General features: G+C 35.9%; 1 protein-coding gene across 3 annotated transcripts in view; it reads left to right on the forward strand.

Annotated features, from left to right (window-relative positions):
• The window catches only part of LOC138709533 (esterase E4-like), a 124,527-nt gene that overhangs the window by 63,554 nt on the left and 42,414 nt on the right, over positions 1 to 18,559 (forward strand). Inside the window, exon 10 of one of the 3 annotated variants that reach the window (XM_069840360.1) lies at positions 3,899 to 4,502. The exons of 1 other annotated variant lie outside the window; for it this stretch is intronic. In XM_069840360.1, the coding sequence (XP_069696461.1) occupies positions 3,899 to 4,088 (190 nt within the window). In that variant the 3' untranslated portion in view covers positions 4,089 to 4,502. Of the gene's footprint in view, positions 1 to 3,898; positions 4,503 to 14,960; positions 15,212 to 18,559 lie in introns of those variants that run through there. One more of the 3 variants, XM_069840361.1, reaches the window with a different exon arrangement.

Consider the following 18,559-nt stretch of genomic DNA (forward strand, 5'->3'; position numbering starts at 1 on the left):
TTGTTTGAAGATGATGATGACTTTATGTTAATGCCACATTTTATGCAACTTTTTTTTTTACCTGGAAATCACTACACTTGCGCTCTATTTAACTACGACAGTATACGAGTGTGAAGCTTTGAAAATCTTTGAAGGAACTCGTCTGCCTAGTCAACAGGGTAATAAAATTTATGACCGACAGGCCAACACAACCTCGTACCCTCTAAAATTTTGCAAAGAAAACTTGTTTTTATCTTAGTGACCTACATATTTCGTATGTTCCTTGAAATTACACGCTGTTTCAAAATATAGTTACGAAATATTGTGTGTCCAAAATATTATTTCCGTTTTGAACAGTAGCAGACAGTTTCCGTTTCCGCGTTGGACAGTTTCCGTTTTATTCAGGAAATATTACACATAATACATACAAATTCCGCCGCGACCAATAAACCGTTCCGAAATAGACAGGATTCCGGATTATTCAGGTTCTGATTTGAACAGGTTTCACTGTACATCAACAATTAACGTTTGATACGAACGCGAACATAATTCCCTCGACACGCACTTATATTGTAACATTAATTTACATTAAAAATCGGCATTAGCACAAACACGTGTTCTGGGAAGTAGGCCTCCGGTTGACAGTTAATTACAGTGTTGCCGACGTTTTGCTCCGGCTTGTAACTGAAGAAGGCTCTGGCTGGAACCATTCAGCATTACCTTCACTAGTCTACAAAATTACCCAAAATAATGTTTCTAAATTATAATTTATCAACTGAACCTTATTATGAAGTACATTTTTTGCATTACATCTCTATTTAACTATGCAAATTTCAGGTTTGTGTTCATTATTTTCTATACTTAACAAATGCAGTATTTTGACTTCACTCTCGCTCGGGAGCATTCGGCACGGTTCGGAAATTTCCGCAGACAGATTACATCAAACAGGTAAATAGAATCGTGGGTTACGATACCATGTCAATTCGTTACTATTATTTTGAACGACGATTCGTTACCGGTACGATTATTTTGAACGACGATTCGTTGATACCACGAATCGATTCTTACGATTCTTTATTATTAGCCGTTCGAATGAACGATTCGTTCACGAATCGACCCAACTCTACACCATTGTAATAGTAAAAGTCCTGATCGCATAGCACTATACTGTTTTCGCTGTAAGAAAAATCCTACTGTAAACACAAGCACGTGGCTGTCATACCCGTGATTGGCTGCCAGTCGAAACACTCACACGACGCAGGGAAATATAGTCCGTATTTGGAAACTATCATCTTGTATTATTTGAAAATAAAAAAATTGAATTCTAGTTGTTAAATACAATGAAACATATAACTTACTCATATGTGAAACGATATGTAAAAGAAAAGCTATTTTTATATTTTGTTATGTACTATGAACGCGGATGAATACCAACAGTAGTACCGAGGTAGTCTGTTCTTGTAACAAACTGGCGTCACTTGAGCTCGTAGCTGTTCACTTAAGCACGTGGGCTTCTGCATCCTCGGTGTGTGTGTTTATTAAACATAAGAGTAGAAACCCTCTCAAAAGCGGAGAAAAACAAATAGTCTTAAATATATATAATAAGTTATGTGAGTTTTAATTACAGTAATTATAAAGTAAATGTTTCCTAAGCAAACGAATGCATAGTAGTGAGGTTAGGCCTACTTGACGAGTAACGGGAAATGTTTAACATGAAACAGAATGCGGGAACACGTACTGAGAATCTATGGCGCCAAACAGTGGCCAATGAAGCCTCACTTCTGTCACGTGCTATTGTTTATATTAGGATTTTCCTTACAGCGAAAGGATTATACAACAGATTGATCAGCCTAATGCACTTTCAAGGCAGCAACTTTAACCAATTTCACTATTCTGCCATCTAGCGACTGTAAAATAAATCACGTCATAACCCTGATGAAATTGCATGGAGTGATATTTTCCATCTAGCGATCGTTACCAAAAAAATAATTTTCGACATTAGAGATCGTAATGGTTGTTCTCTTTCATACGTTGCCATTTTGTAACATGGGAATGGCCAAGCTTATATTCCATGACGAGCCAAATTCGCCTATCGTTGACAAATTTATCACTCGACTTAATAGGAACCTTTAGGCGACAACTGTGCCAACCCCAACCCAATCATATTAGGCCTCGTCTGATATGAGCGTAGGCAACGAAGTAGCCAGGTTCACTATTACATGAAGATAGAGATGTGGCCTACAGTAGCGTGCAAATTAATCCGAACACGACATATTTTTACATTTTTTGTCATTGTTGGCCTCACAGCTGCTCATACCGCTTTAATTGACATCTGTAGTACGTGTAATTCCATTGTTGAAGGTCTGTCATTATTTTTTTTTATAATATGTGACATTTTGCCTGTCGTTTTGTACTTATAAGCATTTCAGTTGTGTTAAGACTTAATACTGCAATCCTGTGTACATTCTGTCGTCTTCACAAATGGATACAACTCCACGAAAACGGTCTAAAATTATAACATTAGCAGAGTATTCTTCTATGACACAGAGGCAAATTGCTGCAGAATGTCATATCGGTTTGGCTACTGTTAATTCGATCATAAAACGATACAGGGAGACTGGATCCATTACACCCCAGAAAAAAGGAAACTGTGGCCGGAAAAGGAAGACTTCGCCTGCAGATGATCGTTTAATTGTCAGGAAAAGTAAATTAAATCCTAGACTAACTGCTGTCGACTTAACCCGCGAGTTAATGGCTACCACTGGGGCGAATATTCACGTCACAACAGTGCGGCGTAGGCTTTTGGAAGCTGGACGAAGGGCTCGTAAGCCTATTAAGAAGCAACTGCTAACCCCTGTTATGTGTAAAAAACGCTTAATGTGAGCAAAATTACATCAACACTGGACAGTGAATGACTGGAACAATGTACTTTTTTCCGATGAGTCTCATTTTGAGGTCCACGGCCACCGTGTTTCTTACGTACGGAAAGGATCCGAAAAAGTAACAGCAGCTCATCTCCAACAAGCATCCAAATACCCCCCTAAAGTAATGTTTTGGGGTTGTTTTACACATGAAGGGCCTGGAGCATTAATACCAATCAAGGGAATGATGAATTCTGACAAATATATTCACTTATTGGAAACCAGAATCCTACCCCAGCTGCAAAAATCATTTCTGGATGGCAGAGGTGTGTTCCAACAAGACCTGGCACCATGCCATACGTCTCGAAAAACTACAGAATTCTTCAACAAGAAGAATATTCAGGTACTCCCCTGGCCAGGCAACTCACCCGACATCAACCCCATTGAGAACTTGTGGTCAATTTGCAAAAGAAGAATGCAAAAAATGGATTGTTCTACAAAGGAGAAGATGATTTCTGCCCTCATTGGTGTATGGTTTCGCGATGAAGAAATGAAGAATATTTGTGGGAAATTAATGGAATCCATGCCAAATCGTATCAGAGCTGTTATTAGGAACAAGGGAGGCCACATAGATTACTGAGGTATGTCTTAGATCCTTTTTTTTTATCCCGTTTGAGTGTTTTTGCATAAGTAATTACGTTGTTCGGATTAATTTGCACGCTACTGTATATGTGACCAGGTATAGAAGCCATTATTTTAACTTGTAAATTAAGTCAATATATATATATATATATATATATATATATATATATACATATATATAAGCACGCTGACGTGTCTTTTAAATATGAAATTACCACCATCCGCACCACCACCACCACCACCATCATCATCATTATTATCATATCATGTTTATACTTCAATTAATCTATGTACCCTAGTAAAATTCACAGAAATATGTTTTAATCCTTTATTCGCTTAAAAAATTGAAATTTCTTCTTATTGCCCTTTATCCCGATAGTAATTACTATATAATTTCTTCAATCTCTTCATATCAGAAATCCTACGTCTGAAGTATGCAACTTAGTGAAATGGCGGCCAGTTTCTTGTACCAAAATCATGGAGTGCGGCCACATCGATTCCACTGGGCTGCACGTGGAACATAACCTGCTGAAAGACCGAATGAAGCTGTGGTCTTCCATATCGCTGACGTCAGCAGATGGCTACAAGGCTAAGAAAGAACTCTGATAACCTTTATTACGTATAATTATAAAATAGCATACTTAATCTTTAAATAATCTATACTAATAATAAATTTATTTTATTGGGTTATTTTACGACGCTGTAGCAACATCTAGGTTATTTAGCGTCTGAATGAAATGAAGGTGATAGTGCCGGTGTAATGAGTCCGGGATCCAGCACCGATGTTCCCTGGAGCAGATGTACTATTTTAATTATGTAATAACTTTATTTTTATTTCTAACAACTGCAGCGGAGCGCATGGGTACGGCTAGTCTATAATAAAAGTGTTAATATTTCTTAAGAAATGTAATACTTCTCAGTTTTCACTAATCTGGAAAACTTAAAACTATATTATTGCAGATATATTGAAGATATGTACTGTCTTGCTAAGATTTCTATAATAAAAGTTTTAAAATTTAATTCCTGCAGTTATTAGCAGAGAGCGGATTTTCGGTCCCTGCACGGCGTTAAACGTCATATCCTTTGACATATGGAGGGAACGTAGCTATGAGTTGAATGACTTCCCTCCAACTGACGTGCACCTAACGTTCAGTATGGGGACCGAAAATCCGCTGTCTGGTTATAAGTGTTACAGAAGAATATCACCTTGAATCTCTGAGAATCGGTGCCAGATTTCAATGTATAGGCCTACAGGTGTACCGTAAGTTATGTCATTAATGTCATGAGGTTATTCTTTGAGATATTTCAAACAAAAACGTTTAACGCTACTTTGCTCGTTTTTGCTTTCTTTTCAAGGAAAAAATTGTTTTATGTGGAACATTTCATAACGTGTTTTGAGAAAGCCATTGATGTAATTCCAAATAAGATCAGTCAGTTTCATATTATGATAATAAAGGATTGAAAGAATTTTACTTTTCCCTTTAAATGTACAGAAAATTGATCCGAACAAATGTAAAATTTTAAAATCCCTTTGCTCAACGAAAAGTTGCATTCGTTTGGATGGAATTTCTACACATTTAAACGATAAAATTTAAAATTCTTTTAATTATTTATTGTCATAATACACTGCTGTCTTAAGGGGTTAGGTACAGTTACAGCAGTAACATTTTGGAAATATCCGACGTTTTTTTACTACTGTTTCTTGTACAATAATAAAAATTAGTGTGTGTAAAACACTGCCCTTCTGCTATATGCAAAAAATATTTTTACGATTTAAAAAAATTATTTATTTTTTTTTTTTAAATTCAGTTCACTGTGCAGTGATGATGCGTTTCCCACATAATTAAAAAACTATCCAACATTCTGTGATGAAATTTTTTGTGTGTAGGCCTATTTATGCATGTCATATCTACAATATGATGCAAGATCACTTCTCTACCTTTGATAGATTGTCTGATAAAAAATAAATTCATTTAAAAAAATGGTCAAATATCAATATTTTCTATTACACAAAAAAATACAATTTATTAATAATAATAATAATAATAATAATAATAATAATAATAATAATAGTAATAATAATAATAATAATAATGGTTTATTTTAACTGGCAGAGTTAAGGCCATTCGGCCTTCTCTTCCACTCAACCAGTATGATAAAAAATTACTACAATGCTATGAATATAACATAATTAATACAATACAATACAATTCAAAGCAATACAATACTACAAATACAAGACAATATAATACATAATTAATATAATACAATGACAATTCTTTTCGTCTTCACAACACCAATAAAATAATTATGTAATAATAATAATAATAATAATAATAATAATAATAATAATAATAATAGTCATATCTAAATTAAATTAAATTATTAAACTCGATCACAATTATAACTTCAATTTTACTGCACCTGTAAGAAATCGTTTAGCCTTTTCTTGAAAGTGGTTATTGTCTGGCAGCCCCTATCTTCTGAGGTAGAGAATTCCATTCACGGGGGACTGAGACAGTAAAAGAGGATGAATAGTGGGATGTTCTATGGGCAGGAATTGCTAGGATTTGGCTCTCCTGTGACCTGGTGTTTAGATTGTGATTGGAGGATAAGTAGTTAAACCGGGAACGAAGGTAATTTGGAGTAGAAGTGTGGAGAACTCGAAACAGAAGAGACAGCGAATGAAGTGTTCTACAGTTACTAAGTTGCAGCCAGGATAAAGATTTGAACGAGGGTGTAATATGGTCAAATTTGTGAGCATTGCTGATGAATCTGACACACATATTGTGCACATGCTGCAGCTTGTTCGAAAGGTCAGTTGTCAAGTCTGTAAGTATTACGTCGCAATAGTCAAACAGTGGTAGTACGAGGGTTTGCACTAAAGTCTGTTTTAATTCTGGCGGGAGGAAGTTTCCGAACGGGTTAAGAGAATGCATGGTATAGCACACTCTCTTGGATATTTCCTTTATTTGGCATTCCCAATTTAAATTTTCGTCCAAGAAAATGCCGAGGTTTCTGACGACGGAATGGTACGGAATAGTGGCATTATTTACTGTAATAATTGAGATATGTCTTAAGGAATGTAGTTGAAAGAGCATGATATTGTAAACATGAGTTTCAGCAATAAAATAAAAGGGAGAGAACATGAAAAAGTTAACAAGTATTTGACTTATGAGGGAAACGCTTCATCACTGACAGTGAACTGCCAACATTTTGAATTTTGGTTGGGGGGGGGGAAATTAAAATCGTAAAAATATGTTTTTTCGTATAGCAGAAGGGCATTGTTTTACACATGCCAATTTTCATTATTGTACAAGATATATTAATGGAGGGAAAAAATGTTGAATATTTCCAAAAATTTTACTGCTGTAAGCTGTACCTAACCCCTTAAATTGACTGAGCATAGGCTATTGGGAATTAAATCAGTGGCTTTCCCAAAACACGCTATGAAGTGTTTCATATAAAATAATTTTTATCTGAAAAGGAAACAAAAACGAGCAAAATTGTATTAAAATTTTTTGTTTGAAATATCACAAAGAATAACCCTCTGAAATTACTTAGGGTCCACTCTGTATTATGATTCCTGCGTTTATTCGCCATTCATTGTCACGCTGTCTGTGATTGGATGATGGTCAGCAGTAGGTTTGACATCGTTGTTTAGTGAACTGTCCGGAGACAGGTCTGAACAACGAGCACAGAATGCAAAGAGTAGATATAAACAGCTTGGAGGTGAAGCCGCGTTTGTGGACAGTCGCCATTATGATGCTACCAAAACATTGGGCTCCCGGTTAGCACATGGGCAGTTGATTGTGATGTTGCATCGTTGTTTTAATTAATAAATTAACTAATTTCAATATGCCTACATGTTCTGCGTATGGCTGCACAAACAGGTTTTCAAAAAAAATTCCTGGAATAACTTTTCACGGGTAAATATGCATGTGTGAAATGTACTTATTACCGGTAGACTAGATAGGGTAATGAATGATTTAACCTAAGTTAGTCGGTTAGATTCGTATTGTTCACGTATTTGTTTGATTAAGAGAAAGGATTACTGTATTGATATTATTGTAATGAATTTTTATAATCACTAAATCAGACACGCTTTGTAAACTTAGCATTTACGAGCGAAGCTAACCTAACAACGCAAGTTGGAAGTTTGTGTCGCGTGCTATAGAAAACGGGTGTACCGAGGTTTCTCTTAAACCGAATGCACGTATTCGTTTGATGAAGAAAAAGAAATAGTGTATTAATATTATTGTAATTAATTTTTATAATCACGAAATCAGACTTATGCTTTACAGACTTAGTAGCTTCATTAACTCGGTCGTGAACTGACTTGACCCACTTGGTAATAAAACTTGACTTTTGTTCGCCGTTATAATCTAATTATATACTATAAACGAAGAGCCTATCACATATTATATGGTTAAGAGCGTTCCATTTTTTCTCTAAACAAAATCGGGACATCTATACGAAATACTGGCAAAAGGAAGAGAATGATAATTTGCGTTAAGAAGCAAGTTTCATTATTAAATCGAAGCAAATGGATCAACCTATAAAAGTAATTATTATAGGGTAGCATTTTTATTGGACTAGTAGCAAAATAAGGTCAAACTGTTATTTTCCTTTTTTATCATTATTGTTTGTTTAACCTTCCAGATTATCTATTAAATACCATACTGCAATTTGAAGAGCTGCCAATTTAAATAACCTGTATATATGTGATTTATCGATGACAGTTTCGTAATTTTTGCTAAAAATACGTGCATAGCGATTCTCTATTACGAAACAAACAATAAATTGTGAGTCCTACAAGAAATTAGGGACATATGGAATTCTTATTATCATAAGATCTTCTATAACGTAATAGCTATTTTGCAATGTTTTGGTAGCAACAAGATGGCGTCAGGTCCATCAAACCGGCTTCACTCCGTCCAATGGTATTAAGATGCTAGTGTCTACTCTATTGTATTCTGTGCTCGTTGGGTCTGAACCTCACAAGTGATATCAACAAGACAGTTCTTATGAGCGTATTCCGAATCTCAGCGCTGAGCAACCCGATGGCATCACGGTGTTCCGAATTTCACCGATGGAGTCACTGATGCTCCACCGGTGTCGCACCGGTGCCATCAGCTTGCAGAGGTGGTGGCAGTCTCCATCAGCCGCCATCAGTGAATCTGATTGGTTCTTGTATAGGGCGGGAATTAGCAGACGAATGACATCGTGCACAGTTGTGTCATGGCGGTGTGTTCTGCTGTATTGTTTGTAATGAGCACAACGTAAAAACAATATGTTAATGGCTTATGAGCGAACATGTCAACGGACCAGTTATTACTACCGGTTCAAGAAATAAATTGTTTATGCTCTCTTGTCTTTGAACGAGATGGCAGTACGGAAATTTCGCAAAATTTTGCTAGCGTAGCACAGACAACAACTTATACAGTCGCCATGACAGCCATCGATCCTTCCTGGTCTCTAAATTGAGACGATTCAACATGACAACAATCACTTCCTACATAATAGCCAAATTGGCTAGTCTCTTATATGAGACAACTCATCCTGCCTAAGGTATTCCGTGGTTTTCCTAAGGCGTAAGACAAATGTCGGGATGAGCCCTATAAGAAATGGGCCACGGACCTATATGCCCTTCCCCATATATATATATATATATATATATATATATATATATATATATATATATATATATATATACCCCTTTTCTTGTAAACGACGTATGGCCTAGTTCAGAACCTATAAATTGTCTATTAATTGTACGAGGTCACTCAATTAGTCGCAATTTGAAAGGACAGGGGCCTCTCAAATTGCAGATTTAGAATTCACGGCGCCTCTTCCGACGGCCTTCACATGCCTTGTCATCGAACAACAGATGACAGCGTCTTGCCATCATAACGGCAAACAACAACCAACTCCTCCTCGCCCCGTCCCGTGATCACTTGATCAAATCTCCGTCCCCCTCGCGTATGTGGTACCTAAGAGGTTACGTCCAATTTCGGCATCCCCTTCAAAATTTTCTAGAGCTCCTTCAGTGGAGCAGCGTAACCCGGAGTGAGACTAGTGGCCAACAGGCTTGGAGCCCACATATTTAGTTTTGTACAGCCCCCAACCCCTTGCAAGGACGCGTTTTGCGTACCTTTTAAATTTGTCCTCTCAATTCTCTTTCGATTTTTTTTTTCGATCGATCCTTCGAGCATCGACCCTATTTCGCTGCAGCGTGACTTCATCATTGTCCACCGGTCCGGTGAGATTCGGAATACGCTGTATGATACAACTGAGGAGATAATGGGATATATTGCATACATCGGCTAGCAATATGTTACACTAATCAGACTTCCAGGTCGCTCGTCCTCTGATCATGCGCATTGTCTCCTTTCTGGGACTTGTAAAGTATCTGTACGACAAAGACTGTACATATCAGCCAGAATCTCAGTCAGAGAACGAATTGACATTGAAGAAGAAGAATCTATATCCGACGTAGTGTGAAAAACTGGCCGTCAATGTGTTACATAATACTAGTTACTCTCTTAAAAACTTCGAGAATGTCTCTATGTATAATGAAGTTTTCCATATTAGGCATATAATGTAGTATAGTGTTAAATCACAGTCTACTATATACAGTCGCGAAGCTCAATATGTAGTAAAAATGCAAACATGGGTAGTTGCCCACCACTAGGATCGCTACTATCCCCTCATCATCGCTGATCTCTCTCCTAGCAGCCGACAAAATATGTTACACTTTCGTTGTGTGTTCTTTTGAAAAAATTAACACCTTCCTTCCATTATTGAAATATTAAATGCATAAAGTTAATTTATTATTTTAATGAAGTATATTAAATTCCACTATAAACTCGAAGATACCTGCAAGAAATAGGTTAATATTATTTTTGTTTGTGCAAAACGAACTGAAATTTACTATAATAGCTTCATTCATTCAAGATTATAGCGATAATGAACTATGAAACCAATAAATATTAATTTACATTTCTCTTTACAACAATAATAATGGAAATATGAATTAATGGAGTAACTTACGTGTATCGGTACTTGTAGTGTAGGCTTACGTAGTTGAGGTTAAGCAATAATAATCACACCGGAATTGGAAATAAAACGTGATCAATAAATTTCATTGTAACAGACTTTTTCTACGTCTCTAGTAAAGTAACAAATAAAAATAACAACAAAATTAACAGCTATAATTAAAAACATATCCTTTGAAGAAAAAAATAGGCCTAAGCAATAATAATCCCACCAGAATTGAAAATAAAACGTGATAAATAAATTTCATTAAAACAAACTTAATTTTTCTACGTCTTTAGTAAAATAACACATAAAAATAATAACAAAATTAATAGCTACAATTAAAAATATATCCTCTGAAAAAAAAGTAGACCTAACCTTTATTTCTCTGGAAATTTAGCAGCCTAAGTGACAGAACTTTAACCGGTATCTAATGTCCTTTCGGTTAGACTGAAACATTTCGTAGTGAAATTTAAGGATATAATGTATCTTAACAGTCACAAAGAGCTTCAAATTAACAGTTTTGTTTCTGCACAGCATTCCTGTGGAAACCCAGGAACCTTTCTGAATCTTTCGGAAATCGGAAAAAGGATAACTCTGGCCTCTTTCTCTTACTGTTGCTACAATTTATAGCACTACAAACGTCTCCTCCTTGTCCCATATTATTATTATTCCAATTATTATATTTTAGCCATTAACATTTTCATTACAACCAATAACGAACATTTCACAAGCATCAATGTGAAATACGCAACGAGCTAGCACTCGATAGAAATACGACACAGTCCAAAGTCGACCATGGACAGTCTATTGTTTCTAGTTGCTGACCGCTTGGAGCGCTTTATCACGAGATTTGCAATAAAACACCTCAAGCTTCGCGACTGTATATAGTAGACTGTGGTTAAATTTTATCACTAGACCGCGGGAGTGCGGGCCCTATATGGTGATTGCAGTTGACTATGCAGACGGGTATAGAGTATAACGTAAGTCTCTCTCACCTTTCGCCGTACTGTTCCGTGCATCGAACCCGAAACATTCAGAGTGTGTTTAGCTGTCATACTGAAAGTTGCATATTTGAAATGACACATATTACAATGCCTAAAAGAACTCGTTCACGAAGTGCAATACTAAATAATTTAGTGGAACAATTCGGACGCGATATATTTAGGCTATTGTAGAAGGAGAAAGTGTTGTATGTGTTGTGTGTAATTTCAGATTATTACGAACTAAGAAGTACTATTTTGAAAGACACTGTAATAGTAAAACACACAAGGAAAATGTTGAACGCAATTCAAACAAAAACCAATCGAGTTCAAATAGTGGGTCACAATTCAATATAGTTTTATGTAACCTGGTACACACAAACATTCCATTCAGAACTTTGGACAATCCCCACTTTAGATCATTTCTGGTAAAATACACAAATCAATATATTCTAGAAGCAACAATACGTAAAGAATATTTTTACCAATTTCGTACCGGAATACGATTGCCAAAATTGGAGAAAGCGTGAACGATCAGAAAATATATGGGTTTCAGTTGATGAGTCTACAGACGTCACTGGTAGATATGTGGCAAATGTGGTGGTCGCTATACTTTCCGAGAACTGTGTAGGGAAGAAATCTGTGCTAACTTCAGAGAAACTGGAAAAGTTAAACCAGGCATCTATTGTCCAAGTTTTTTTTGTAAGGCTGTGCGCCTTTTATGGCCGGAAAGGATTAAATATAATAATGTACTTCTTTTTGTCACTGATGCAGCTCCATATATTATTAAGGCAGCAAAACAACTTAAAGAGCGGTATTCCAACATGGTGCATTTAACTTGTCTGGCGCACGGACTGCCAAATTCCGTCGACATCGCATCAATTAGATAAGTACGAAATGTATGATTATTGTATGTATGCAATTCATATACTCAAGACTGTACGTCTGAAGCCTGCACAGTCAGTTGCTTACCTGAGAGTTCAGTACATTCACTAAGGGACGCTCCAGTCATACTTAACTTGACGGTAAAGGGCCCGCACTCCCGCGGTTTAGTTATTACAAACTGTCTAACTCAGGGATGTCGAACAGCGCTCTCGAGCTGTGAACTGCAGAGTCTTCACTCCTCCCTTACCGTGCAACGGTTGAACACAGGTAGCAGGCAGACCGGCCGAATGATCGTAAACAAAAGCGAAACTGCGGCGGCTGGTACTTTGATAACTTTTATACATCTTACCAATTGATTAGGAACTCAGTTTAGATTTGCACTTGACGAATTCTGGTAAACAAAGAATGCAGCCTGCATGAGGATGAATTATGATGATGATATAAAGAAATATTTTGAGTTTAATCTATAAGATTTATCAATCTTATAGATTGAACTCAAAATATTTCTTTATATTACATTAGATTTATCTGAATATAAAATAAATTGCAAAATATGATGATGATGATAATAATAATAATAATAATAATAATAATAATAATAATAATAACGGAGTTTTATCTACTTGGTCATTCCATGAATGTTGTTCGTTAGTGATGGAAATAAATAATAATAATAATAATAATAATAATAATAATAATAATAATAATAATAATAATAATAACGGAGTTTTATCTACTTGGTCATTCCATGAATGTTGTTCGTTAGTGATGGAAATAAATAATAATAATAATAATAATAATAATAATAATAATAATAATAATAATAATAATAATAATAATAATAATAACGGAGTTTTATCTACTTGGTCATTCCATGAATGTTGTTCGTTAGTGATGGAAATAAATAATAATAATAATAATAATAATAATAATAATAATAATAATAATAATAATAATAACGGAGTTTTATCTACTTGGTCATTCCATGAATGTTGTTCGTTAGTGATGGAAATAAATAATAATAATAATAATAATAATAATAATAATAATAATAATAATAATAATAACGGAGTTTTATCTACTTGGTCATTCCATGAATGTTGTTCGTTAGTGATGGAAATAAATAATAATAATAATAATAATAATAATAATAATAATAATAATAATAATAATAATAATAATAACGGAGTTTTATCTACTTGGTCATTCCATGGATGTTATTCGTTAGTGATGGAAATAAATAATAATAATAATAATAATAATAATAATAATAATGTTGTTAATATCATGTTTAAAATGTCAACTTTGTGTGTATGTGTTGTAGCAGTGCAACTTCAAATTCAGAAATGTAAACTGTTTTGATGTGTAAAATTAATTACTTTTAGCGTGACTTGAAATTTGTTCATAATTTTTGTTACAGATTCAAAAATATCTCCTCCTCGAGTTCGATCCTTTAGTGAAATGAGATCTACAAGATCTCCATGAACATTGAAATCTGAATCGACACTCCTTATGAATATACTGTAGCTAGCTGCGCCGTATCTTTCCGGTCTGTACTTTCATCAAGAGCTATAGTGAGTAATAAGGGAAAGTTTTCATTCTTGCTATCAATTGTTCCTCCAAGTTATCCCCCATTTATGATACGCGATCTGCAACAATATTACGAGAAAACATATAGATTTAAAATCATTAACGTAATCCGGACATATTCTTTTTGCAACAGCTATGAGACAGCCTTTCACAAATTCTCCGTCAGTAAATAGCTTTGAAGCCGTTGTAATAATTTCACAAATTTTGTAGCTAGCACGAACCAAGCTTATTCTACTAACACCCGATGATGATGGAAGGTTTTCTGAATTCAATCTTGATTTTAATTCTTCTACAGCCTTTTCACGAGTGAAAGCGGATAACTTTTCTGGTCCATAAGCTTCAGCATGACGTGTAGAATTAAAATGCCTTTTAATATTATGATGGCTAATGTATCCAAGTTCTTTTCTGCATATACAGCAATGTGCCTTTCCGTCCTTTAAGATAAATATTTATCTGTCCAGTCACTATTGAATCGTCGTTCCACATCCATACCAGCCGCCAGAGTCGATAAACACGCTGCGTACAAAACACTGCTACAGCGAGCTGACTGACTGTCGTTTCAGCTCAGCTACGGTAGGAAACATTATTAATCGTTTCACAGTTTGAGAGCGCTGTTCGACATCCCTGCTCTAACTTAAAGCAACTGGCTACGGACTGAAAGATCTTGAGTTCAATCCAGGATTGCGACGGGATTTTCCTTTTGCCGAAACATCCAGAATGACTCTTCGGTTCACTCAGTCTCCTATCCAATTGAATACTGGATATTTCCAGGGCGTAAAAGTTGTCCATAGCGTGGTGCCGACCATTCCACTTCATTCGAGCGCTTTCATGGAGTATAAATGGCACACCTTTACATTTATCCAGCTTAAATTGCAAGATTATCCAGCATAAAATGTTTATATAAGTGGTAGTACCGAGTTAAGATTAAGGTCCAAATAAACAAGATAAGAAAATATAGCAAATACCGATCAAGGCCAAGAAGTGTTTGCAGTTCGCATCGAAGTACAACACAACTAGACAGTTCGGTCTCCAGAGGAAAGCAGTCTGTCTGTGGCAATGTTGACGTTACAGCTGATTTGGTTTTGCCTTCTGGCGGCAGTCTGGGCAGACTATGTAGATCTGCCACACGGACGATTACAAGGACATCGTTTGCTGTCGAGAAAAGGTCGTGAAATATTCTCTTTCCAAGGAATTCCTTACGCAAAACCACCAGTCGGAGAGCTGAGATTTCAGGTAAGTGAATCGAAGTTTGTTTTGTACTATATAAATATATAATATTAAATTTATTTATTTATTTAACCTGGTAGAGATAAGGCCATCAGGCCTTCTCTTCCCCTCTACCAGGGGATTACAACTATAATATGAAGATTACAATCACAATATTATAATTACAATTAATATTAAATTTACAAATACAATAAAATCAAAGTACTAAAAGATTAACTGATTAATAAAATTTGAAAGACATGTTGGTTCAGAAAAGTGTGAATACAATTAATAATTATATATAATAATAAATTTTCAGTCAAATACACTTTTCAATTTGTGAGGTCAGATAATCTGTTACATCACAATATTTAGTACGAAGTCACTAATATTTTCGACTTTAAAAAGTCATCTTCAGGTGCATGAGATGCAAACAATATTTAAAAAATAGGTGATAAGTTGATCTAGCAATTAATAACTTGGTAAGTAATGCACGTACTGGCATTTAACTCAAGAGGCACGAAATTTATATAATTGTAAATGCCAGTACGTGCATTACTTACCATGTTATTAATTGCTAGATCAACTTATCACCTATTTTTTTAAATATTTTTTGCATCTCATGCACCTGAAGATGACTTTTTAAAGTCGAAAATATTAGTGACTTCGTACAAAATATTGTGATGTAATAGATTATCTGACCTCACAAATTGAAAAGTGTATTTGACTGAAAATTTATTATATATAATTATTAATTAATTAATAAAAGCTAGACAGTTTATTGTAAAAGTTAAGAAGACAGAAACATTACTTTTTATTAATTAACTAAAAATTAAACCTACTCTACGCAGTAAGAAAATGCTTAATAAGCTTGCTTTCAAACGCTACTAAATTCCGACAGTCTCTGATGTCACTGGTAGGGTATTCCACAAGCGCGAGAGCGAGATTGTGTATGTTGAATATGATGATGTCTTATGTGTTGGTATGGCTAGTATGCGGCTATTTTGCGTGCGTGTGAAGAGATTATGATATGATGACAGGTAACTGAAACGGGAGGCAAGGTAGGTAGGTGTAGAGGTGTGAAGGACTTGGAAAAGGAGAACAAGAGAATGAAAATTTCTACGTTCGTTAAGCCTTAGCCAGTTTAGATTTTGGAAGGAAGGGGTAATGTGGTCAGCGCGACGGACATCGCAGACGAAGCGAACACAATTATGAACACGTTGTAATCTTTGCGACTGGTTGACATTGAGGTCAGTCAGTAGAAAATCACAATAATCGAAGTGGGGCATTACTAGTGTTTCCACTAGTATTTTCTTGAGTGATAGCGGAAGGAATTTTCGAATGCTGTTTAAGGAATGTAGTATGGAAAGCACTTTTTTGGTAATGTGGGTTACTTGGTTATTCCAGTTTAAATGCGTATCAAAGTAAACTCCAAGGTTTTTAACACAGGAAGCAAAAGGAATTATTGTATCGTTTAACTTGACTGGAAGAGCAGGATTAATGTTGCTTAATAGACGTTGATGTACGACTAGGATTGCTTGTGATTTTCTTGCATTGAGAGTCAAACCAAACTTTCTGGCCCGTGCAGATATATATTCAAGGTCCTCGTTAAGATTGTGTATTGCGTCATTGAGTGAGTCAGGGGTTGTATGGATATAGATTTGTAAATCGTCTGCGTAAAGGTGATGCTTGCAGTGCAGTACTGGGTGTTCATTTCAAAGTGTGTCATGACGTCACTGTTGTTGGATCACCGATTTGAAGCGAGTTTCAGCTTAAATGTTAGAGAAGTTGCCTATTATTTAAGGCGTTCTTCAATCTGAACTTGAGAACGTGTATGGTATAACTTGAACGTCGTAGCAACAGATGGCGGTCTGTACGGTCTGTGTGCTACCATAACCTCTTTCGAACTGTGTTTTGCGCCGGCAAGTCGTACGCAGGGTATTTGTTATCATCGGTTGCGTACGATAACATTACACAACACAAATCAAATGCTCCGTGTCCATGTTGACCGTCGAAGTTAATGTCAACAAATACGTAAGTAATCGTCTTAACCCTCTCCCCATATCCCGACAGTACGTATTTCCAAACAGTTCACATTCCTGCCACTACCGGCGTTACCGTACGTATCGGCACGTACTCTTCAGAATGAACGCCGTACTTGCTAGGCAACTTCTCTGCCTCTTAGGTTATACACCTGAGCTGCGGAAGTGTAGGAAGATTGAATTCTCTAGGCTCATCAGCTAGCCACATGACGGCATACAGCGAGCCAAGACACATTTTGAACTGAACACCCAGTAGTGTCGAGGGGATGTCATTTACGTAAATAGTGAATAGTAGTGGTGATAGAACAGATCGGAACAGATAGACTATAGCAGTGGTAAAAATTATGTTTGTTTGTTATATTTGTTTACACTGCAAGTGGGCAATTATCCGGTGGCAGTGACAACCTAATTACACACAATAAAAATAATACACAATAATTACATTAATAATAATACATAAAATAACCTAATTAATAAGTGAACCAAATTTTCTACTACAACCCACATATGTATAGGCCCGACATAAGTTTCACATTGATACTGATAATCTTTCACTTCACTCTCATCTCACTTACTGCACTGGCACTATGACACAATTCACTGACACTTTAGAACACATTTCTCTGAATTATAGAACATGCTATAAATTATCACTGATCAAAACTATTCACTGCCATTTTAAACCACAACTTCACTGACTCACCACGCTTCACTGATACAAACAATTACACCCTTATTCATACTTATATACAGAACTACATTAAAATGAACATTTAGGGTGCTATTCATAGACATTTCGCTAGCCCGCGCTACGAGCGTGCTAAACAGAATTCATATCATATCATATCGTTAACACTGGTTTATGAATACGAAAAACGTTAGAAAGCCCGCGCTAAAAATGTCCACGAATAGGGTCCTTGTTTTAATTATTGGGTTATTTTACGACGCTGTATCAACATCTAGTTTATTTAGCGTCTGAATGATATGAAGGTGATAATGTCGGTGAAATGAGTCCGAAGTCCAGCACCGAAAGTTACCCAGCATTTGCTCGTATTGGGTTGAGGGAAAACCCCGGAAAAAACCTCAACCAAGTAACTTGCCCCGACCGGGATTCGAACCCGGGCCACCTGGTTTCGCAGCCAGACGCGCTGACCGTTACTCCACAGGTGTTGACTGGGGCCCTTGTAGTCTAAGACCCTCTTACAAGCTATTTTAAAATAAGTTACAATTAAGCCAAGGGAGTAAGTCGCCAGACTAAGTAAATACATGTCTCTTTTCTTAATTTACACTTTATCCACATCTTTTTAATTTATTTTAAAATTTCCTTAAGGAA

This window comes from Periplaneta americana, chromosome 11 (assembly GCF_040183065.1).
Source record: "Periplaneta americana isolate PAMFEO1 chromosome 11, P.americana_PAMFEO1_priV1, whole genome shotgun sequence".
Lineage (NCBI taxonomy): Eukaryota > Metazoa > Arthropoda > Insecta > Blattodea > Blattidae > Periplaneta > Periplaneta americana.